Genomic DNA, 25,405 nt, shown 5'->3' on the forward strand with positions numbered 1-25,405 from the left:
AAAGTAAATAAAACCAGAGTTCATACTTGTTAACACCTAATAATATTGGAGAAGAAGAGATTAGAAGTCGAGTCTATACCCATATGCACTTTATAGAAAAAAATGACAGATAACTATGCAGAGTATACATATTTTAAGTATGATTTATTAATTTTGTGCAATTGTCAAGGTAATAACTCACTCAAAGTAACCGTAACCACACATGTCCTATTCATTTCAGGAAACAGATCTACAAAGAGAAGCCAGACTATCAGCTATTCAAGCAATCAGATCAATCTCAAATTGGTTATACTGGCAATCACCAAAATCTACATCAGAACCTCGTCAAAACCTCCCACAGATTACCCAAAAGTCGTCTGAACCAAACATTAACAAGCTCCGACAGGCTGCTGCAGCAAGAAAACAAGCAGTACACAACTTAAGACCTGTTCATCAAACCACATCAAATTACATACACCACGATGAATACTGGATTCCTTCGGCTGGAGCACTTCCGGCATCTATCAATAAGTCTGGCTTTCAAGCTACTGTAAAAGCTTCGCGTACTAAACAGCGAAAATATCTGAATAAGGAAGATCATAGAATAGAAGAGAACCAGAAGAACCCCACTAGACGGAGAATCCCAATGGTAGCCGCTGCAATTGCAGCGATTATAGTACATTTGCAAGTAAGGGAGCAAGCCATTGGCAGATTAAATGAACATATAGGTGGTGATTTCGCGTTGGCGATTGTTAATAGCTCCTGGTTACAAGTTACATTGGCAGGGATTACATGGTATTTAATTGGCATAGCAATTATAGAGCTGGTGGACGCCTTTCGTAAAAGGTTATAACAGAAGAAATACACAAATATTGATTATAAACTGAAATATAATAATGTAAAATGCATATAGCTAGTCTTTAATAATTTGTAATAAATTAGCAATAATTATGTCTATCTTAATATTCATACTAAAAATACATTTGGTTGTATTATATTATATTATGTTCCATTACCATTTGCCTGTGAATTTTATTATATTGGACTGGGCTTAGACAACAAAGTAAATCAATTTTCTAGTCCTTTCAGTCAACAAAATTGGATTGTGTCAAGTCATAAACATGTTCACAGAAAGAAAGCAGACCAAACAAATTTGCTACATTTGCAGTCAACTATCAAAGACTAGAGCTTTAGAAATATAGCACACAACTTTTCTTGATTTAATTTACTTGCTTCTATCACCTCTTCCCAGGTTTTACTAAAAATAATAACTTTGGCCAATTTTAATGCTCGCAGCTGAAAAGAATGTGTTATCGTGCATCATGTTCAAGCTGCTGCAAAGAACATCTATGGCCAATGCTAACCTTACTTCATCTATGATTATTCAAAGTGAAGAAGGAAAACCCAGTTTTTAGCTTGAAATAAAACGTCGAAGTCAGATAATGTGTATAGAAATTTGAAATTGGGACCATATTAAAGTACTGGTCAACCAGAGCAGTCCAAATTCTGAAGAGTTTTAAGCAAATATACTTTTTTCATACAAGTTCTTACATGGTCCAATGAGTAACCTTCAGACACACTTAGTAACGGTACTTTGTGGAATAATCCTTTGGAGCAATAACCAGACCACGACCTTTCCTTGCCCCGCGATAGACAGTCTCAACAATGTCAATGAACTCCTGCTTGTCCTTGAGAGCCCAATTGATTTTATTGTTATTTCCAGTTCCAAGATCAATCATGATGTGCTTGTTCCTGAAGAAGAACATCACAGTCGATGGATCATACAGCTCATACATTGTATTAAAATCTGGCACCTCTGTGATGTCTACAAGGTATATGACAGCAAAGTTCTTTATTGTCTCGGCAACAGATGCCAACACTTCATCCATCTAAAAAACATAAATAAAACCAATTAGAGAATAAATATTTTTCAAACGGTACAAACCACTTTCTAATCAAGAAAACAACTTTAGAATAAGATAGCAGCCCATGCACTAATAAAAGCAATATAGCAGATTTGACGGCAAGGAAAGGGATGCATAGTCAAGCAACAGAAAACTAAAATGGTTCCACTTGAGCCAAGATATTAAACTATTCAACTAAAGGCATAGCCTTTTAGTTCACAATCCCAATTACAAGAAAGCCAAGAATTATTTTTCAGCTTTTGAGATAAACGCAAAGTCCTAGCAGGGAAAAACAAACTAATTAACCATTACTGTGTCTTTCATGAATGACCCAGGAAGCATCACGCAGAGCAAAAAAGACGAACAATTAGGCATATCATCATAGAAAGAGGTACCAATCATATTGCTTCATAGAGCTCTTGCCTTCTTTAAAACCAAAACTTCTCAGCTTCTCAGCTTCCAGGGCATCCACAAAATACATAGCATAATCCCACACTATAACTAATTTCACAATTGTGGTTCAAACAACCCTAAAAATTGGCCATAAAATTGCTTGAAATTAAAACAAAATAAGATAGTTTTATTAGAAAATATACAGCTCTACAAAATTAAATTCGGATTAGTTACATTAATACTAATTAGGGATTTAATAATGCATTATGAACAGTCAAACATGTAGTTTCCAATTCTAGGATTCAGTAATTGATTCTTGAGATTGCACACTTCAATTTCTACTTATAACTTAAGAAATCAATTCTGAATGGATTAGAATTCCAAATTCAAAGACATAGCTCAAAGATCAGGAAAAGAAAGAAAAGGGTAAAAGGAAAAGGGTATTATTAACCTGCATGCAAGTCTCGTCCCAGTCGTGACCGAATCGAATGACCACGAGACGCTCTTCTTCCGCTAGGATTGCCTGATCGACGGCCCATCCAGAGTGCAAGTGAGGAAGCAGGTACGACATCTTCTCTCTATTTCGCTCTCCGTGACTTTCTCTCTCTGCCAAGTCCTGAATCCCTAATCTTCGATTCTTTACGATTATTTGTTAGTTGTTTATAAGGTCATGCTCGAGCGTTGGTTCCACGCACGCGTGCACTTGCCTGATTGCCTCTCCGTTACTACTGTAGGGAGCGTTAGTCGTGATTTGTTTGGGTTTTTAAAATTTAAAATTATAATAAATTGATTTTGTTTATACCTTTTGTGGATAAACCAAATCAATTTTTTTAAGTAACGTTTTTGAGTTTTGATAGGTTAAAATATTTTTTTTATTTTTACTGTGTGTTCAGTAATATAACATTTATACCGAATAGCTTAGAGGTTAAAACAATGTTTTATAAGAAATGAAGTCATATACATTTAATTTTTAGCATTTTTATATAAAGCTATTCAAATATTTAAGTGTTACTAAAATAGTTAACAACTATTAAACATTTTGCTGAAATAAACTATATAAAATATTAGATTAACCTCTATAATCTAATATTATTAAACACTATAACAGCGTTTAAATCAAAACGCTAAAAGATATTCAAAAAAAATTGTTTTGGAACACAATTACAAAAAAAATTAGAGAAGTAAAATATACCTTTAAGCTTAATAAGTAAAAATTAATGGGCAATATATTAAAGTAATAATTCAATAGGAGCAAAATGTAAAAATTCAGTAGACTAAATACAAATTAATATAATTATATATATTAAACTGTAAAAAAACCAGTGAGGGCAAGTGCCCCCATTGCCCAATTGTAGATCCGTCCTACACAGACCTATTGATTCTTAGATTATTTGCCCCTTCAAGTTATTAAGCACTGTGACGACTCTATGTTTTTTTTAGATGGCATGGTTATAGAAAATTGGTGAATTAAAATGTGAAAATTTTATGAGAAGAGTGCAGGAAAAAGGAAAAGGAATAAGCTCACAAGGAAGAAAGCTTTTAACATGGATTTTCTCTATTCACAAGGATCAAACACTCAATTTTTTATTTATGAGATCTGAATTCTTTTCACACAGACTTACCCCATTAATATAATTATAAAGTGATGAATTCTTTAAAATAGTTCTTTTATTGATACAATTTTAAAGTGATGAATTAAAATCTAGTGATGATGAAGTGCCTAGCTACCTCTAAATTTAGATATCACCATTGATTAAGTGAATTTTTTTTTTTAAACTTTGCTTTTACTTATCTAGATAGATGTGTTAGTTGCTTTTTCTCTTTGATTTTCCTTTTACTTTCTTTGTATTTGATTTGGCAGATCTTATAATTTCTACTAACATTGTAATAAATCTGAGTATAAAAGATGAACCTTCTACATGCTGTGACAATTGGTATTTCTTTTCAAGGATTAACGCAGTGTCACGTTGTGGGTGATTACTGATTACTTGCAATTTTTTATTTCCGCTCCTTCTTAATCTTGTATCAACCTTGAATTTTTTTGCCTTTGCATTTTTTGTACTGTAGTTCTCTCTCTTTCTCTTTTCCAATCCTTGTTAATGATCACAAAAGGTTATAATTTTTTTTTTTTTTTAAGTCTCTTCATATCATTTTATAACTCTAATTGATTGTCTTTCAATTCTGAAAATGTAATCGACTTTTTTTTAATTTACTACTCCCTCTGTTTTATTTATTTGAACAAACTTTTCATTTACGTTGATCCTTTTTTTAGACAAAGTCAGTACTATTTTTAATAAAAAATGAAGGTACAAAATTTATATTGTCCCTTTATATAGCATCATTTATTGTCTTGATATGTGAAAATATCAAGTTAGTGGAAGACAATACAGAAAACGCATTTAATGGTTCTATGTTTACAAGGCAATGGTTTTATTCCGTTCTCTCTCCACTTTAATTAAAAAATGCATCAAACAATCAATTTATGAGTGCAATTTTAGTTCACTGTACTGTTTTTATAATTCTCTTCAATAGTGTATAACTTAAAGATTGTGCCATGCCAAACCCTAAATTAACCATTTTCAGTTTAACTCACATATTCAGAAAATTGAAAATCATATAATTAATATATAAAGAAAAAAAATAGAGATATGTCTATAAAAAAAGATTAAGCCCAATTGTTTAGGTATTAAACTTCACTACAAAAATATATTAGTGCTCATTCAAAAAATTTGTTTATATATTTTACTCATCCATGTAAATTCAGACGATATGAAAATGCCGGGAATTTAATATACAATACATATATGCAGGATAAACAAATTTTTACTCATAATCCATTACTCTTGATTTTGAGTTATTAATTGACTTTATTGGACTAAGAGAGCCCCGCATAATTGACTTTAGCAAAGAAGGGTGTAGTTAATGCAATATTGAGGGTAAATTAGGAAAAAAAAAAAACTTTAGTTCCCTCAATTCTTCTGCAAAGAACTTTTTTCCAAATAAATAAAATAATTATATATTTATTTATAACCTAATGTGTTGTTTCTCCTGAACTTTCAATTTTATTGCGATTTGACTCTATTTTTAACTTTATACCAATTTCATCAAGTTAAAAACTTTATCACAACGCCTAATAGAAATAAAGATATTATCACAACGCCTGCAAATAAAAACTTCATCAAGTCCCTTTTTAACTTTTGCTCAATCGCGTATTTCAGTCTTATATTCTCAACAACAAGCAACTCCAATTGTGCCTTCGATCTGCTTTAGATTTATGTCTGCAAATGAAATCTCAGTATCTCACTTATAAAGCCAAACGAGATTCAAATATCATCAACAGACTGCACTATCTTTTCCAAGGTACCAACCAACTGCGCATCTTTATTACAGAACTCACTAATCCTATAATCCATATTGAAACGTAGTAAATTTTCCTCTCCATTGACAACTTCATAATATCTTTTATCAAATTTCTTTGCTCAGTCTTCAGCTCATCAACTATGGCTTCTAAACTTCTAATTGTTGTCTCCTTTAAATTCATTAACTTTTCATTTCCACTTGTTCTGCTTCAACTTCATCTTCAATCTCCACTGCTTGATTCTTTAAAGAAGATAAAATATTTTCTCTATGCTTTCAGTTTCTATTGTATAAAGCACATGAATACCACTTGCAATTTATTTGAATAGTTCTTGATCAATCAAAGGTTGAGGCAATGAAGCCTTCTTTTTAGTTAAGGAAATTAGATCGATGAAAATGGCAAGAGTGAAACCCAAACTCCAGAATCTCATATTGACAAAAATAAACAAGTAGTAAACAGATGAGATGATAAAATTACGGACTAAAAACTATGCTTGAGGAAAAGAAAAATCATCATAAGAGCATCGATTGCTATTTGGATTGGGAGGAGATGAAATTTATGTTGTACTCGGAGTTGAGAAGAGGTTACAGGAGATGAAACAGAGGCTTTGATTTGCTGGGTTCTACTCAAAACGAGAGCGTTTCACATACTATATTTTCCCATTTTCATTTGGCCAAAACGGAGAGTTTTATATGAACGAGGGGGGCTTGAGTTAAGTTAACCCAAGGTGAAAAGTGGGCTCCACATTAATATAGTTCCGCTTTGCAATTTAATCACCGATTGTAATTTGAGATACTAATACTACAAAAGGTAATAATTAGAGTGAAATTGGCATAAATTTAAAAATAGAGTGAAATCGCAATAAAATTTGAAAGTTCAGAGTGAAATTATTCATTAGGACTTTATTAATTGTCTTGTTAGTATTGAAGAGTCTTTATCTAATAAGACTATTTTCATCTTTTTATTAGACACTTAGTGATAAACAATGAATTTTTTTAGTAGAAAAATTATATAGGTCTTATTTGGCAACAATTTTTAATATAGGTTTTAGGTCAAAATTCTCTCTTCGGTCAAAATTCTCTCCTTATTATTTATAATATTTAGTGACGTAATGTTTACAAGAGTGTCAAGAGTTTGATAAAATAAATTATAAAATTTTATTGCTTTTCATATTTGTTGAAGATTAGAAAAACAACTTTGACGAGAGATTAGCAAAACAAAAAATGGTTAAAAGCACAATTAAAATTATTAAAATAATTAATTTTACCGAACATGATCATTGTTTTAATAGAAGCAAACCTATCTATCTATATAAATATATAAAAGTTGAGTCATCAAAATTTATATGGCATCTTTTTAGAGTGTTAAATTGCTTATGTGGCAATGTTAATCTATTGAGTTGGAAACAATTTTTATATTTTAAAACATTGTTTTAAAGATAATTACTAGAGAATTTAATTAATTTAATTGATATCATTAATAATATTTTTAATTTTTAAATAATAAAATTAATAATATCATTAGTATTTTAAAAAATATTCACTTTCTTTTTTAAAATAATTAACAATTTCATTAATATTTATTCTCTTCATTTTTATTTTTTTTTACATTTTTATTTTTACAGAAATTTTGTAAACATCTATTTGAATATAAAAAAACCATAAAGAAAATCACATCATACTTTCAACAAAAAGAAATGGATTCTTTGTAAATAATATAAGACTATTTCATGGCATTTGATAGATGTGAACTTGATCAATGTAGCGATGGCGATAAAATTACGAAGTGTATTCAATTTTGATGATCAATTAAGGTATGATTTTGTGATTTGTAAATTATTTCATAACTATTAACGTATTTGATCCATATAAAAGTATTTTATTTATTGTTATGACAATTAAATGTTTATTTTTGTCCAATGCAAATGCCACCTAAATCATAAAAACTTCCTTTATTTAATGAAATTAAAATTAAAATTCCTTTTCTAATGTCATTATGTGTAAAATGGAGAAATATTTTATGATAAATTGATATATATTTTTTCTTTTGTGAAGGAAAATGACATTATTTCTTGATCTATTTTAAATTTGGGCAAACTTTGATAAATTTTTTTTTAAGTTTTTAATGTTTATATAGATTTATGCCTAGATTTTAGATTATTAATTTACTAAAAATAAATTCAATAATAACCGATATTTATAAAAATTATTTTAAAATCTGTTAAGATATTAATAAACTTGATTTATATATGCATATGTTAATATATTGATACTCTTGCAAAAATCTAGGAAACAAACTATTTTTTATTTTATTTCTTTGGAAAATTGGTAAGTATAATATATTTGGTATTTGGATTCTTGAAAATGATTATTTGTTATAAGAAAAATAATATATTTATTTTTAAATATCATATAACATCCACACGTGAAGCGCAGAAAGACCATTAGTTATAAGGATAAAATGACCTATTTTTTAGTTAATTGTATAAAAATACAGGAATAAAATAATAATTATTCCTTAATGAAAAAAGTTGCAACTCATTCACTTCATGGAACTCAAGCTTCTTTTTTTTTTTTTTTTTTTTTTTTTTTTTTTTTTTTTTTAAGAATAAACTGAATCATATGGATTAAGAAAGAGGACCGACATCCAACAAAACATAATGATTTATAGAGGGAGGAATTCACTATAAGAGTTTGCTCTTCTACATCTAAAATAAGAACATCTATAAGAATAAGCTCTATAAGAATAATCACTAAATGGAACTCAAACTTATTACATTGTTAACTCATTTATTATTATTGAGTTGATTCATAGTCTTAAATGCAAATTTATTTACTAATATTGAGGGATCATATTGTAAATTCATTTACTACTATTGAGTTGACTTGCTATCCTTATTCAAAATTTTGAACTTAATTCATTTATTAAAAAAAGTTGGATAAGCAAATTCAAACTCAATCCACTAAATTTAAATTTAGAAAAAAAAAAGTTTTTCTTTTATCTTTTATTTTAGGTAATGTAATAATGTTTCTTTTTTAACATAAAATTTATATATTTCCTTTTCGTAATAATGCCTATTTGTCTTCCAACACATTATAACATGATGTCAAAAATATTTAATTTCTTGGGCTTGTAGTGCAATACACTGATCTTTTCACATGGACAAAAAAAAAAAAAAAAATATGACGATGAAGCAAAATCAATGGCAATTGTGAGGTAACTCAAAGAATTAAACGGGGACGTCAACATTCAAGCCACCAATATGGAACAAAAAAACATCTCTTTCTCTCTCTCTTCCCCCCTCTCTCTCTCTCTCTCTCTTTCTGTTCCATCACCCTCCATAAAAGATACAACTAAACCTTTGGCTCTTTCAATAATCAAGAATTCAAGATGAAGCTAAAAGCAGCAAATTTTTATTATTTGTTCTTCTTCCCACCGGCAAGAATACGTTGGATCTGAAGCCCTCGGCTGAATGCTTGGTTGTACAACAGCCTGGTTTGGAACTCTGACACAAATGGGAACCAGGCCAATACAGCCACTGGTGTGAAGATCACTAACCCCATCATGTACTCGTACCCTCTTGCAAGAGCCTTCACCGACCCCCACATTTTTAGACCCTTCACAAATGGTCTCGCTGCTTGTGATATCTGATCACATAATTAAACCCGTGCTTGTTAACTTCTCGATTAACTATACTTAAGAGATGATGTCTTATTCTTGAATAAATAGCATTTTGATGTTTTGCAGCATTTGAAGCTTAGCTAACTATGGGTTAAAAGTAGAAAAGTTAAAATTTTTAGATTTACTTGTTTAAGATAAAAATCGTGTACCTGCAGAAGTGCCCAACCCGTTGGCAGAAAGGCTAGCAGGCTCTGAAAAATGTCCCCTAGTGTGAGATGAAGGGTAGCAAAAAGAATAACAAGAATGACCACAAACCCGATAAACAGGAACAACTTAAGAAGTCTGAACATCAGCTGGAAATCTGCGCTAAATTTTTTTCTACCCTTGGAAACAATCTGCAGTTTAAGACATGAACCTTTAAGAGTCATTTCAACGCCATGACCACAATGGAACATGTTTCTCGAGTTTTAACACTAACCTTTAAGATGATCACTAGAGCAACAATTACTAGCCAGGACAGACCATAGACCTGAAATTGTAAAACCAAATTAAACAGCCATATACGTCTTAAATTATAAGATATTATTGTAGGAGAATAAAGAGCTAGTATACTCACAGCAATGCTCCGTGATCTACCAGCTGGACTTTCCCTAGTGACTTCCAGTTGATAGACAATACCGTACTGATAGATAATGAAGCGCAATGCAAGAATAATCTCCCAAAACCGTCCGAGAAAGCCAGTGTGCTGCAGATGCTCCTGTTCCTCCTCCCACCATGATTCCCAGCTCTTGTTTGCCGGTACACCAATACCACCCTGGCTGCTAATCCACTTTGACCAATCTTCCCAATCCTCCACAATCTTCTGCCATTCAAATCCTGATGGATTAAAAAGAAAAGGAGCAAATAACCAAGAAACCACTAGAAACCACATTGAAATCGTGAGCAACACATAAGCTGTTCCACCTGTTACCGCTTTGCCATATAAGTGGTAACATATAAGCAATATCATAAGCTCCAGTCCTTTAACAAAATGGCTCCTTGAGTACATCCTATAATTCTCAGCAAACTTCTCATGCCGGACTACAAAACCACGCCCGGTAGCTCTATATTTTGCCCCACCATGCAGGACAGTGCGTCCATAATAATGGGCTTTTGTCCCAAGTGAAAATGTAAAGAAAACTGCAGCAAGCTGAAGCTGCATGATGATTATGTCACCTACTGCTGTTCTGAACCCTCTCTCCAGTCCCATCTCCATGACCATGGGCAAGGCCATCAAAAGACCAATCTGAACAAGGGATTGTGAGGCCATGGCTGCCTTCAAGGGATCATCTCCCCTCCGAGTTGCATACTTCATTATCGAGCCCTCCAATCCACTCAAGCACAGGTAAAGCCTTCCATACAAGTAAGCATAGACTGTAAGGACAACCATCTACATCCAACAAAAGTAATGTCAGGTGAACCTCCTATACATCAAATATGCACTTCCCTTCATGCACATGACTCATAGAAAGTTGTGTGCAGCTGTTAGACGGACATGACTTTCTTTGAGTAACAAATGCTAGTTGGCTTGTCCCTTTCAATAGCATATCCAGTAGGGTTTAAGAGAATGACAATAAAGGACATAAACAATAAAATTTCAGGTGTTGTAATCAACTCTCTTTTTCTTTTTCTAAATTCTAAAGGATATTAATGAAATACAATTGACAAATGCATGTAGATTTCATATATAGCTTTAAATTTTGAACTTATTTCAGCTTTTCATCTCTGCTACTTTATGCTGCTTGTTTAGATATTTATCTTTTTGTCATTTTGTTGACAAGTCAACAAAGTCTTCTTGCCTTAAGTAAATTGTAAAGTTTAGGTGAAGTCTTAGGAAAATGGGGAACCGTAAAATTTAATTCACCCAGCATGCACTATCATTCCAATTTTTTTCAACTTGAACTATGCATATAAAATGAATTACCATTGCACTGACATAAAATCCAATGGTCGTAAAATAGCACGAAAGCATGCGGAAAAAGTCAAAACGATGGCCCAGTCTATAGATATCCCTGCTAAGGGTTTGCTCCCCATTACCACAAGCTACTTTTGCTTCAAAAAGTGAGATTTGGTTGAGTCCAACATCTCGACCTTTCCCCACTTGAATATATTCATGATGAGTAACATTCCCTCGTCTTAATGTTGAGTTGAAACCTATATAGGAAAATAAAAATGTGTTATCCTCTGCTCCAAAGAAAATGGATGCTTCAATATTTCCTTTCTTCGATTTAATTTTGTTGTTGGAAAAAAAAAAATATGCATTAAAAATGTTACCAGCAAAGATATCCTCGCTCAAATTGATGCCACGAGATGCCTTGCTCATGCCACCACGGGTAATGTGAAAAATTCTAGCAAACACATCTGGATGCCCATAATGGAAACGGATCCTGAAAGCAACCAATATATATTGATATCAGAATATATTTTGCTACCACACTGAACCGAACCTATCTTAAGGTATTTAATTTATGTATCAGTCAATTCAACTCTTACCTATTTGGCTTTTAATTTCTAAAAGTAATTTCTATAGATTTTGATGCTAACAGAGCCAAGAAAGAACCTAGTTTAAGGTATTTAACTTGTGTATGAGTCAATTCAACTCTCACCTATTTTGGCTTTTAATTTCTAAAAGTAATTTCTATAGATTTTGATGCTAACAGGGCCAAGAAAGAACCTAATTTAAGGAATTTAACTTATGTATCATTCAATTCAACTCTCACCTATTTGGCTTTTAATTTCTAAAAGTAATTTCAATAAATTTTGATGCTAACAGGGAGGAGATTTTTTTATTCTTTAGTTTTTTTTTCGGTCTTAAACACTGTGCTAAATAAAAATTGAACTCTTGACCTTATTTAAGGGAAAAAGAGTGTTGAACCACTCATCCCAATACTTGTTGATTTTATTCTTAAGTTTAATTAACCTCAGAGAGGTTTAATTTTATATGTGTGCGCGTGCGTGTTTGTGTGCGATCCTAAAATGAATATTTCTATTCCATACAGTATAATTGTCTTTACTCGGTTCTCCAACAAAAGGACTAAAGAAGAGAGAAATTTACTTCAACGGTGTTGCAAGAACTCTCTGACCAATGGTGACAAAACTGGTTTCTTGATTTGACATGAACCAAGCCAAAGAAGAGACACTGCAGCAAATATATATAAAATAACATCACAATAGGATTTCATGAAATAAAAACAGCTAATAGATACTAAACAAAAACCTCCAACAACCTTCCAGTGAAGATATGTTCACGGACACCTAAAATGGTCGGTGGACGCACACCATGATCCTCATGAAATTCCTCTAAAAGGTTACGCATTTTGAATGCTTCTTCTAAGTAATTATCCTATAAGAAATAGAAACAATATTCATTACGATTGTCCCAAAATGCATAATGGAACTGTATTGAACTCAGCTCTTTACGGATGTTTGCCTGATTCATGTCAATGGCCTGAAGAGCCTCTCCTCGAGTAAATATTATAGCATGGTTCTGATTTTCGGGCTTCCCTTCTCCTAATTTTGCTGGACCTGGCAATTTTATGCGATAGATTTCCTTTGGGAAAGATGGAAGAACATCAGCATATTTAGTTCAAATGGTAACAGTATAATAATATTCTGAGTATGAAGAATAATCACCTGATCCAGTGTATCGACAGCTTTGATCAATACAGAGTAGTAAACCTTCTGTACTTTTCCACCTTCTCTTTCTTCAACTTCATCAATATAAGCAACACGTAGAGATGGGTTGCTGTAGAGCAGCAGCAGATATCAATATCATGAACATCGCGAACTCAGTGATCAAACGTGTAATATATTAATAGAAAAAGCAACAATATCAGGGTCAGAACATACTTAACCATCAAATTCAGGATGTCTGTTGCATGGCGATCTCCACTCCTTTTCTGATTACCATAATTTTGACATGTAGCAACGTATGTGAATTTCATGTCTGCTACTGCCTCTAGTTGAGCATGTAAGGATCTTTGACTTTTCTTATCTTCCTCAGATGGAACTGTGATAGCTTTATAGCCTTCCAGTATCTCTGCGCATAAAATGCCAAGTCAAAAGCCAACAAGAAAACTGCAAAATGTGAATGTATCACTAGAAAATTTTCCCCATTCAGAAAAGAATTTATAATAATATATGAAAACTATCCCCTTTCGGAAAGCATTTGCTATAACATATTGAAATGAATTGATGAGAAAATGAGACATGTTACATGGAAGTAACGTACGTGCCTTGTACATCTTTTGCACCTTGAACACTATATTTTTAAGTTAGAGGTAATGATCTCAACTTTTAGTAAATGATTGAGAAACAATGCCTTATAACAGAAGCAGTTACTTCTTCTCACACTCCAAAACTGATAGTCAGGTAAGCATTCTTATTTTATCCTTTTTGTTTGTCAAAGGTATGAGTTATCTAATTTCTAATGCTTTTACTGAAAAAAATGATAGGAAGAAATGCATATCTGACCATCAGTCGGAGATAGTATTTGAATTTTCAAAGAGCATACAATTCAAAACGTAACCAAACATATACAAGAACAACAATTAAGCCTTAGTCCCAAACTAATTGGGGTTAGCTATATGAATCCTCTGTTTCAAGTTCCGCTCTAATTAAATTAATATCAATGCAAAAGAAAGTGTAAGTCTAAAAAAATTTTGAAGTACTTTTTGAAAAGCAATTAATGTATAATCATTATTCCCTAATCTATTGAATCTATATGCTGAATTTATCACTTATGACAATCCTGAATTTTGGCTGAATCACCCCATTGATATCATTTGTTTAAAAGCTTATTTGGTATAAATAAATTAATAGAATTCAACTACAAATCCAAATTTCATATTTAGTATAAATAAAAATTCATTTGGAATTCTACATTTTTAATTTTATGGAATTGGTCATGCTTAGACCAAGTCCTATCAAAATTGATAGAATTTACAAACAAGCTCTAAACTCGAAAGGAATACAAGCCACTAATTATAAACTAGTAAAGCTACATATTTAGAATGAATTTTATAGTTGACCCAAATATAAAAATTCATTTATAAATGGATTATTTTAATGAAACCATTTGCAAATGAAAGGAATTCCACACTGTTTTTTTTCAAATATTATGTAAACAATGACGGTTGTAATTTCACTATTTTAGCCCAATCAAGCAAATTCAAGATGTAATCAAAAAAGGCAAGCAGTTGGAGATTTTCATCTGTTGGCATCATTCTAAGGATTAAAGAATTAAACATCCAGTTGCAAAAACATTCTCTATTTTGTTATAATTCAATCCAAACTGCAGACAAAGTTCCATGTTTGAAGTCTACAAAGTTTGCTATGATGTTGGGGAGAGAAGAATTTATTCTGTTACCATTTTCTGAAGCCATATCGAGGAAGGCCTGAAGTCTCAAAGCTCGTCTATAATACATCATCCCTCTAACTGAAACATCTATAAGTATTAGTAAAGAAAAACTCATAAATGAATTCAGTGAAGAAAAATTGAATGTAACAATCACCTGTACGATAGAGAGTTTGACCTCTTAAGGAAGCCCAATGACGTACAAGCAAAATGTTTTCTTCCTTTTCCCAAACTTCACTGTCATTTTTACAATTGAGTCGTTCCATGAAGTTATTCCATTCATCTAAAAGAGTTGTGAGATGGTTGCTAAATAAGTTCCGCCAATAATATTGAACCAATCCAAAATAAAGGCAAGCCATAAACAAAGAATTAGTTAAGACAAACTGTACTACCTGGGTAGATCTTTTGCAAGTAGTATATGATTGATACACCATCTTCATTCTCCATTTCAAGGTCAGATTTAGAATAAACAGTCTCTTCACTGTAGTATGGAGTCATGACACTGTCCATGGTGAAAAAGAGTCTCACTTGAGGAAAAGATATTTTTATCCTTAAAGGAAATTCAACTCCTCGGATGCTACAAAATCAGTATCTAGACTATCTAGAAGCCCAATGTATATCCAACAAAATAATAAGTGAACACAGAAACTAATTTTGATATACCTAACAATCTTCTCGTAAATATTAATCTTTCAGAATAACTTTATGCCTATTCATTGAAATATAAACTAGACCTGAATGAAAGCATTTTACGAACTCGAGGAGGACGTGGCATATCCATAAACAAGGAATTTGTAAAGAATGAAATTCTTCTACGCGCTTCAAGGTTTGTCGGTACATCCATAGCAGATTCTTTTACAGTCAAAAGGAGATGGAGACGCCTTATCTAAAAGAACATTACGAAAACCCTTATCATCATTAATATATAGTGAAAGATAAAATTAATTGTTGTCTTTTAATATTGATTAATACCTGTTCTTCCCACTGTGCCGTAACTGCAGGAGGGAACATTATAGCAGGCTTTGTACCAGTACCAGCAAAAAGTTGCCTTCCCGAATCCTTTCCACCATGTCCAAGGTCTACCAATTCACTGTTTGTTATCATATAAGAAATGAAGAATTTTCAGTTTTCATATAAGGAGCTGAGATTGCAAACACTAATTTGATCTCCGAAAATGTTTACCAACCGATTCTCATTCACCATCATATCATTGGTAACCACTTCTAACATGTCCTGGAGCAACAAGACCACATTATCTCGCTTGGATGGATCACTGTCTTTCTGCAACATGAAAGAGAGTGGTAATTTCCAGTACATGAAAAAAAAAAAAAATTAAAGCCATTATAGTCCAAGTGACTCACCAAAATCCCCACAAGCTCCACAAATTTCTTGCAAATTACTGGTAACGAACCCATTCTAAAGTTTGCAAGAAGCGTATTCTTTGAAATGTTATTTTCAATTTCCTTAATGATGATTCCAATTGTCCTGCAACACCATAGCCACAATTACCAATCATTGCATTGAAACTTAGATAGGACCATGGAGTAAAATTCAATCACACTTCCATTAAATAAATGGCACGCTAATAGAAAGGAGGAAAAACAAACACTCCAATTCAAGTAATAAATCTTATTTGATTTAACGTTCCAGAGGATTCAGAGCTTCAGATCAGACTCGGATAAATTAATTAACAGCTAAAGAACACAGATTTTAAGTCAGAGAAAATGTGACTTCGAAAACAAAGGCATCCATCTAAACTAAGCAATGAACAAAAAATTAAGTATCAAAATCTAACCACTAGAAAACAAGATAGTAGAACTCAGATTTTACAGTGCCACTCCCATATATAAAAATGATAGTAGAGTTTACAGCTTCAACTAAGAAAAACTACTAAAAGTAATGAATACGATCATGTAAATAGGAATAACCAAAACATGATGATACTTGAAAACTTAAGCTTCAAGGGGGACATTTTAGAGGAGAAGGAAAAATGGAGACGGTAAGAACCAGACCGCTTCCTAATTTGTAAGGGCAGAATTTCAATGATTAAAATGCTAGACACCTTTGCCTTGTAGTTTTCCCAATTCTTGAGCAAATGTAATAGTATAGCCATTGGGAAGATTGGGGAGCAGAAATTCTATCCATTATAACTTATGAAGCCATACATTATAAATCATAAACAAGGGAACTTCAACAAACCCGACATTGGCCGTCTGGTCACATATGCAAGTAGCTTAAGCTAAAGATGAAATGCAAAATATAGAAGATGGAAATGAATTTTCCTCGATAAAAAATGTACCTTTTCTCATTTTCTCCAATCACCAGAACATTCAGGACATGTTTAAAAGATTCATAGCATTCTATCACAGCACATTTCATGTACTCATCAGCACAAATACGTTTCCAGAGGTCAGCATCTTTCGACCGGAACTGAGCCGCCATATCCAAAGCTATTGGGATCTGCAAATATGATTAGCAATCAAAAACAACAAACATATCCATATCTACTGATCTCCCATAGGACAAGGAGTAATAGACGCAGGGAAATTTTCCAGCAATATAACAATTGTACTAGCATAAGGCCAAAGCTTAATATTAACTTGGTCGGTACCCCGCTTCATCTAGTTGGATCAAGACCAATACAACTGCAACTTCTAGAGCCTCAATGGGCCTAGCTAGGGAGATAGTGTTTTTCATGAAGGAAACGAAGCCTGGTTGTTCTATTTCATGTTTCTTAGAGGGAGTGTACAATGGTTAGAGCAGAGTTATGGGGCAATTTCACTGCTCTTCATTGAGCTTGGGATTTGGAGCTCACAAAAATACTTTTTCTAAGCTACCGGCTAATTGATCTTCTAGGAATGCAACTTGAGGAGACAAACCCCAATATACACCTGGTAGAGAGTATCCACCAACTTCAAGGAACTGGAGTTGTAAACAATTTATATGAAGGGAACTTTGGAGCTGACTGGATGGAAAACTAAGATTTTACTTTGGATTGGATGTTCCATGGTTCTCTTACTCCTCCGACTGGCATGGGACTGGTCTGTTGGTGAATGAAGCAGAGTCACAGGACCCCGTGTGTCTGTCTCCTCTCATCTTAGGCCCTCTTTCGTAACCACAGATAAAATAGAATAAATCAACATGTAATTAGAACTTCAGAGGGGAATTTGCAGACCTTGCTTGCTAGCAAAAAGGGTGGCCATTGAATTAATTTGAGGCTAGGATCTGATGAATAAGGAACTAGCAACAGATCCATCTCCCTGGATTAGGAGAATAATCATATTAGTCTTTACATCTGAAAAAAATGAAATGAACAATATGTTGGCTGTGGAAATGAACAATATATCTTTGTTTTGGGGGTCTTTCCTGTCACTGATAATATCTTCTTCACGGAAACTACATATCACTTCATTCCATAACTGAGCAAATTTTGCTGCTTCACTTCTCCTGCTCGCTGGAACCTAGACAGGCATAAATTTATAGAAATTGAAGCGTGAGATATGACCATAAAGGCTACATTAAACACTTGAAAGCATGAGTTCAAACCTCAGCAAATCTCCTTGAAAAAGAGAAACCCTTCTTCTTTGTCTTGTCTGAAGGCACCAAATATGTGTTAAATGCACCAGGTAAGGACTGGAAGCGAGATCTTAGCATGCCTAGAGTTCGTATCTTCAAGGGGAAAAACAGAAAAGAAGGAAATTAACACAACACGTGCCATGTCCCATGGACAGAACAACAAGCAAGCCACGCAGGGGAGTCATTTCACAGACATAATTTTGCCCCAGTATTTACCCACAGGAACACCCAATTGTTTGATATTGCAATTCCGATTCAAAGCTTTTGAGTTAAACTCCCATTGAATGGATAGCAAATATTTAGTCATTGTTAGGCACAATTATGAAAAGCCACTCCCAATTGAAAACAAAATGAATTGGTATTTGAACTCTTAGAAGCTAAATTACTCAGCTAAGATTAAATAAGGTTGATTGAACAACCAATGGTGAACTGGAAATGATTTTAATATCGGAAATGAAGAAAATAACTAGACAGTATGCTCTACTGTACAACTCCAAAATATATATTGAGCGGAATTCATATTTGCAACTTTTAGTTTAAGGACTCGGAGACAAACCGAAACTTCTGAAAACGCATGTATCATATGGAAGCATGATAAATATATCCAAAGAATTCGTTCCATATAATTTACAATGGTTCATGACTTTAAACACAAATTTAAAAGAACAAACAAAAGAATTATTTGATAGGAATTACCTCTCCTAGGCGATCAAAAGCTCCAAGAATTCCACCATATATGGTTGAGAAAACAGCGTACCAAATTTGGGTATCCATAAAATAAACCTGCATTACATGGCAGATATATCACCACGGAAGTTGCAATATTTCTTCCCTTGCAAATGAGAAAAATTCAACATTATTAAACAAAACAATGGAGTGCTGTAGCAGGAGACACACCAAGATTACTGGTGCCCAGAGTGACAAAACTGCTCCATAATTGTGTTTAGCTGCATTCACAAGATAATAATTAAATTGAAAATTGAGTTAAAAAGTTTAAAAGGAAGTAAAAAAGAGCAGCCAAATACCATTTGGGAAAAATTCATGCCACGTGTAATCTACATGCTTAATGTTCATTATATCTTTAGTTGGCTTCACTAAAGGTTTTATCTGGAGAAACAGGCAATAAGGTCAAAGGTAAACCAAACAGTGTCTTCGATCTACTTTTCATAGTAATAAAAAATGATGATGACATGATAACCATAACGACTGAAGCCAACCTGGACAAAATAGCTGAATGAAAATTTTGAACACAAAAGTAGCACCCAGAAAAAGGTATACCTGAAATCAAAAGGCAGATTTGTGCAATGAAGCAAATTTTGACCAAAGAAGTTCATGAATACATACAATTTTGCATCATACTATCATGAACACTTCAAACTTACTTTATAAGTGCAAATTGGCTTTCATGCATTCCCCTCCCAACATAAATTCTTGGCTGAAACAAAGTTAAAATCAAGAGAAAACATTACATTTCCTTCCTTCTATCTTAGAAATTTGGAAATATACAATAATTGTTTTAAGATAATTGTATTAAAAGGAAGAGAGAGAGAGAGAGAGAGAGAGAGAGAGAGAGAGAAGCTAAAGGGTGAAGGTTCAAACTCTTTTTAAGAAAATAAATTATTTAAGTTTATTATTCAACTAAAACTGCATCCTGTAAATAGTCAGACAGTAATTAACAGACAGATTGAAGCTATTCTTTTATGCGTCTGTGAGATACACTAGCTAAAATAGAATGCATTCCTTTGAAAGCATTAAATCTTCTATTCTAATAGCTTACACCATATTTAAGCTTAAGCAATTTTTAGTGGCTAAACATGAAACTTATTTTGCATTACAATTTGCTGATTATCATTATATATTAATATAGTTTATTGACTTGGAAATTGTACCATGCCAGCCTCCATAATTAAAGTACAACAATGAGTAAGTATCATCCTTAAGTTGGAAGAATAAATACTGATATTAGCTCACAAGACAGCTATAATTGCAATTAGAAGGTTAAAACAGCAAGAAACACTGTTGGTTAAAGAACATGATGACACACAAGCAAGTGCTATTCTTACTAAGATTGAAAACAAAAATGTATTAAGTAGAAGCAATCCAATTTTTCTGCATTCCCTTTTATCTTTGGCAACTTTTTGGTCTCGTCACCATTGTCCATTTGGAACTTAGCCTAAGAGACACAGGTTCTAAATACATGGGATAAACTCTTATTTGTCAGTGGTGCACAAAAGCTGGGCAAGAAGTTCAATACTGATTAATGCTTTGTGAGTTCATTTCTCAGCAAGCAGTTCAATGCTGATTAATGCTGCTACGTGAGTTCATTTTCTTACTAAAATGTTCATGATCGACTTCCAATAAATCTTCTTAGATCAGAAAACAGAAAAATATATTTTTCTCCATTTCATACACAATCAAGTTTTGTTTTTCAATTACGTAAATGTTCAAACAACAAATAGAGGAGGTGGATGGAGGACTTAAGGGGGTGTTCTTGTAGCTAATTTTAGCTTCTCTTCCAAATAGACCTCCCTGCTTTCGTACCAAATTAGAACATCAAAAAGTTATAGTAAGGATGGGACAAGAGAAACAGGTTCAGATATGTACCTGTGACCACCACAGGAGGAATCTAATAACAAGCCAGTCTGAGTTTTCAATCCATCTTCGGAACATGGGAAAGATAAACAAAACAGCAGCCAGAATATTTGGAATCAAATATAGAACCACAGCTACAATGTATAAAGGAGGAATGGCCTTTACTGTAGGAAGGAATGATAATGAATTTTTTATTGTTTTACGGGACATATTGAAGGCCTCTACATAACACAGTGGAAGAATAATAAGCCACGCAAGACTGACAATTATCTTGAGAATGTTTCGCAATACATCTGTGAATTTCCATCTATGGAACCCAGGAAAGTTGAGAACAAGATCCAGAATACCTGAAAAGAAAAACAAGACAGAATTTAGAGGAAAAGTAGACTTGAGATAGCAGTAATCGTTCAGCAGAACTAAATCAGGTTGCTGAACCAAGGCCAGAAAACAAATAAATTGGATATTATAGCTCAAATTAACAAAAGAGTCCAGAAAAGTATCATATTTTTGTCAATGTTATTAGCTAATTTTGGTGTCTCTCATGCCCAATGACAAATTATTCAATTCTAAATAGCTACCAAACATAAAAAAACTGGAAAAAGAAATAAATCAATGCAGTATGAAACTTGCAGCAAATAGAATATAAAACACGCATCTCAGCTATTCACCTCAGGCTGAATTATTGGTCCAGCTTTTCAGAAGAAATAGAGTGCAGTTTGCATGGTTACAACGAGAGAAATTACATTGATTAGATGTCCAGTTAATGCAAGGAAGATAAAAGGATGAACAGTGCTAGAACAGGGGAGTATCAAATAAGAATCTCTTACTCTGAAGAAAGCGAAGAAAGGCTGCTGTAATGAAGATGCTGGATAGGCGATATAAGACATTCTTCCGTAGAATTTCTGCAACTGAGGCCCCACTCCAAGCAAAGATGACCATTGCCTGCAATAAACAGTTCACACATTAATTTCCCCCAGTGTCCAAAACCATTGGCAAAGCGACACAAACTAAGTTATCCATTCTGTCAGATTGAATACCTGAAGTGCTATATGTAAACAGTCCATAAATACCTGAAGTGCTAGTATGTAAAAAGTCCATAATCGATCAAAACTTCGAAAGATGTGCCAAAAGGTTCTGGTTTCAATAAAATATGATTTGCCTGTGCTTCCTGATTTTCTTGGAGAAGCTTTTCTTCCCTGAAATAGTAAATTATATTAAGCAAAGGCCTAAAGTCAATTCAAGAAAGGTGTTGAACGTTGAAATCTGTTCAGAATGTTAAGATTACCTTTGCCAGTTCTTGTGTTGATTTAAAAAAAGCTCCATCATCACGCATAGGCCAGCCAAGGGAGAAGCATTCAGTTGACCTGAATAGCATATTGCACAACCAAGTAGTTACCAGTATAAAGTAAATTAAAAACTAATGAATTTCGATTATCAATGAGAACTCTGATATAAATCCAAACTAACCAGAAATACTCATTCAGATCATCATAATTGCACCACTTTGCATGTGAAGCTTTTCCATTTTGGCTCTTACTGGCTTCCTGAAATAATTAAAGCGTGACTTTTATTTTCAGAACAGAAAGACTTGAATTTTGACAACAGTGTGCAAACTAGTATTACAAGTATCTACAACATACCTTCTGAATTACACGATATATAGGTGTTATGACCTTCCTCAGGAATGCCTCGTCATCTCCGCCATAAGAAGGCTTGATATTTTCTCCAGTAACAATGCTAACATTTCCAGCCAACAGACCATGAAGTTCATATGCCATCTGAAGATTTATTAATACTATACTATTAATATATCAGAAGATACACTACTTACTATGAACACTGATCAGTAAATTAAAGTGTGAAGAGAGGAGTCCTCTGATGGCAATATGAGCACTTACATTGTGAAAAATATAGCATAGACATTCTGGCATGAAGCGAACGTTGGCTGCTTCACCCCAGATGAGAAGATATAGGCCCATATATAGAATCTTTCTCTGTTGTATTTCTTGTTGTCCTTGAGGGAGACTATAAAAAATGACACGTAGATGCTCATGTTATGAGTTCTAAATCATTGTAAAGAAGTTTAAGATTATGAAGTCTTTGAAAACACAAAAATAAAAACAGAACCAAAATTTCTTATATCTTACCGTAAACTGTGTTTTCGCCCTAAAAACTTGCACCAATTTTTGTAATTCTTAAAAAGCTTGCCCATGACAGCATCAGCAGCTCGTTCATCAAGCTGCATATGAGAAAGGTTTTAACCATGCCTCAATCAGTAAAGGCACTATGCAGTGAAAACATGCTCATAAAGAATATATGCAACCAAGAAGAAAAGAACAACATATTTAACGAAAATTCCTTAGGGAAAAAGGAGGTGAAAAAAGAACAACATATTTAATGAAAATTCCTTAAGGTAAAAAGGAGGTGAAAATTGAGTAGAAAGTTTGACAAGTTGTTTAAATGATATTTACACATGATATGATCTCTTCAGATCAAGACTCCAAATTCAACAGAACAAACATCTAAAAATGCTTACATCTTGGATGCTCCAACCATAAATAGAGCGCATAACAATATGTAAAGTGCACAAAACAATAAAAATTAAAACGAAAAATCAGTAAATGCCTGATTAAGAGGTTCTGGCTTGGGATTAAGCCTTATATGATTGTCAGCAAGTAGTAGAATTAAATGCTCCCTCTGGTTCCTGACATTGTCTCTCTGCAACCACAATATATAGACTCTTTAGTTACTTCTAAAGATCATTAAGAAATTGTAAGATGTGAAGATTTCTTTTGCTTATTTGTTGCATTCATTTATTTTGCTGGTCAAAAGCATGCCTGGAAGCCAAACATGGCTCTTAGCCAATCGAGAAGATCTAGATCCCCAGCTTTTTGCCTGTGCTGCTCAAATGCTGTAGGCCAGCTCAAGCCACGAGTGTTCCACAATGCAGCAACAGCAGCCTTGACCTGGCATAGAATATCAGGGAATGCTTAAGCAACATATCAAACAAGATAGAATCAAGATAATACAAGAATGGCACACATCAGCAGAACGAGGGAGATGTTTGCTGGCTTACCTCCTCAAGTTGCATAATAGACTGCGAAGCCCCAGCAGAATCCAGGGGAAGAATGTTGTATGGTGCATAGATTTCCTTCTTTTCTTGGACATCTCTAGCCGCTGCAATAATCTGCTCGGCAAAATAATTATAAATACCATAGTTCATTGAACATTAACATGGCAAAGAAAATGATAAACATAGCAGAAGGCCACCAGCACAACAACCTAGAATGGAAAGAATGTAAATGAATTAACCTCAGGAGCAACTTCTTCAACTTTCTCTGACTTGTTGACAGCGCAAAGCACTTCAAAAAGAACTCCCGCAGTCTGATAGGCTTTGCCAAGTTGAGCTCTGCGAAGAAAATAGGAATGAAAGGTTCAATTCACATAAAAACACAGATGAAAAAGGGAAACGCAACAATTATGTGATTACCTGTCTGCCTGATCTCCCTTGTCCAGTGCTCTAACATAGTGTTCATAGTACTGCTGATAAAAGCTCTCAATTTCTCGCGCATCAGTCTTTTTAACCCGAGAGGCAAGACTGGAAGCATTGTCCTGAACAGAATTTCACATCAGTTTCCCTAATGTTACAGACAAACGTGAGAATCGGAACGATCCTTTGAAACAAAAACTGAACCAATTGGAGTTGCCTTTTGTAGTAAACAAAAATAAGAAGAAAAACACAAATGGATGCAACGCAGGCATCATGAACTACCAACTTTCAATTATCAGAAACGACCACCGCTATTTGGTCAATCATCTAAAGTTCTTCACAAATTTTATCCACTCTTTTAAATTTGGTTAACATCAATTTATAATATATAAAATTAACAATATAAAATTTTCAATGTATTTCAAATGAATATACATAAAATTTTATGGCTCCTTTGTATTAACATGTTCACTACAAAATCAAGTTTGCTTCTACCTTTGGGTGGGAAATATATAAATATAATTTATTATAAAAAAAATAAAATCGTAGCAAAATTCTTCATTAATGCGTTTATTAATAGAAAGGAAAGCGTATCTTAATAGAAAAGCCTGGCGAGTTTACTCTCCAAAAAAAAAAAAAAGAAGAAGAAGAAAAAGAAAAAGCTTGACGGGCTTTTATTTTTTCTTTTTTATGGTCAGTGGTTAGTTATTTTGGCAAGCGTATCTTTTATTTGTGGGCTTCACATTTTCAGAAGTGAAGGGGTAAGCAAAAGGGTCGGTTCCGTTCAAACCGAACCAAACCGAACCGAGGCTTTAAAATAAAAAGTGAACTTTTTTCATAACAGACTGAACCAGCCGGTTTTGGCCGTTTCAGTTTGATTTTAAATTCAACGGATAAATTTTTGCACAACTGACTCGAACTGAACAATAAATTTAGTTCAAACCAAATGAATCGATTAACCGAATTTCTCTTAAACATCTGACCGAATGGAACCTAATTAAAATGGATCCATTCGATTTTCAATTTGGTTTGGTCGGTAGTTTTGTACAACCCTATTTTCAACCTTTCTCCGTGACCATGAGCATCGCCACCGCCCT

General features: G+C 33.4%; 3 protein-coding genes across 3 annotated transcripts; 1 reads left to right on the forward strand and 2 right to left on the reverse strand.

The window, feature by feature from the left end:
* Positions 1–218: 218 nt before the first annotated feature.
* On the forward strand, positions 219–997 carry LOC149497711 (chaperone protein dnaJ C76, chloroplastic-like; the record flags this gene model as incomplete). Its single annotated transcript, XM_089719740.1, is given in 1 exon segment — positions 219–997. A coding segment is annotated over 1 exon segment (614 nt), but the record flags the coding sequence as incomplete, so codon positions are not given.
* Positions 998–1,369: 372 nt separating this feature from the next.
* On the reverse strand, positions 1,370–2,921 carry LOC105629575 (thioredoxin-like protein YLS8). The gene is made up of 2 exons (XM_012211186.4): positions 2,728–2,921; positions 1,370–1,868 (listed from the first exon to the last, which is right to left on the reverse strand). Exons 1-2 carry the CDS (start codon positions 2,845–2,847, stop codon positions 1,560–1,562), a joined length of 429 nt encoding a protein of 142 aa, XP_012066576.1. The 5' UTR covers positions 2,848–2,921; the 3' UTR covers positions 1,370–1,559.
* A 5,814-nt stretch (positions 2,922–8,735) lies between these two features.
* On the reverse strand, positions 8,736–24,442 carry CALS5 (callose synthase 5; the record flags this gene model as incomplete). Its single annotated transcript, XM_089719263.1, has 40 exons — positions 8,736–9,281; positions 9,465–9,650; positions 9,734–9,784; positions 9,872–10,684; positions 11,219–11,448; positions 11,569–11,681; positions 12,350–12,433; positions 12,522–12,637; positions 12,725–12,844; positions 12,928–13,039; positions 13,144–13,333; positions 14,663–14,731; positions 14,808–14,933; positions 15,043–15,152; positions 15,385–15,536; positions 15,623–15,740; positions 15,837–15,931; positions 16,012–16,135; positions 16,950–17,110; positions 17,826–17,909; positions 18,016–18,111; positions 18,197–18,319; positions 18,923–19,009; positions 19,124–19,173; positions 19,252–19,333; positions 19,444–19,504; positions 19,609–19,661; positions 20,831–21,165; positions 21,646–21,760; positions 21,889–22,014; positions 22,104–22,182; positions 22,286–22,362; positions 22,459–22,596; positions 22,717–22,843; positions 22,966–23,057; positions 23,444–23,536; positions 23,656–23,784; positions 23,895–24,005; positions 24,131–24,227; positions 24,309–24,442. Coding segments are annotated over 40 exons (5,490 nt in total), but the record flags the coding sequence as incomplete, so codon positions are not given.
* Between the last annotated feature and the right edge of the window lie 963 nt (positions 24,443–25,405).

Source organism: Jatropha curcas, chromosome 3, assembly GCF_041381405.1.
Source record: "Jatropha curcas cultivar XTBG-Jc1 chromosome 3, XTBG_Jcur_1.0, whole genome shotgun sequence".
Taxonomy (NCBI): domain Eukaryota; kingdom Viridiplantae; phylum Streptophyta; class Magnoliopsida; order Malpighiales; family Euphorbiaceae; genus Jatropha; species Jatropha curcas.

Coding starts and splice junctions, on each gene's coding strand:
- LOC105629575 (XM_012211186.4), bottom strand. CDS start 2,847: ATGTCGTACCTGCTTCCTCACTTGCACTCTGGATGGGCCGTCGATCAG. Junction 1,869..2,727: donor GGGACGAGACTTGCATGCAG/GTTAATAATACC, acceptor TATGTTTTTTAG/ATGGATGAAGTGTTGGCATC.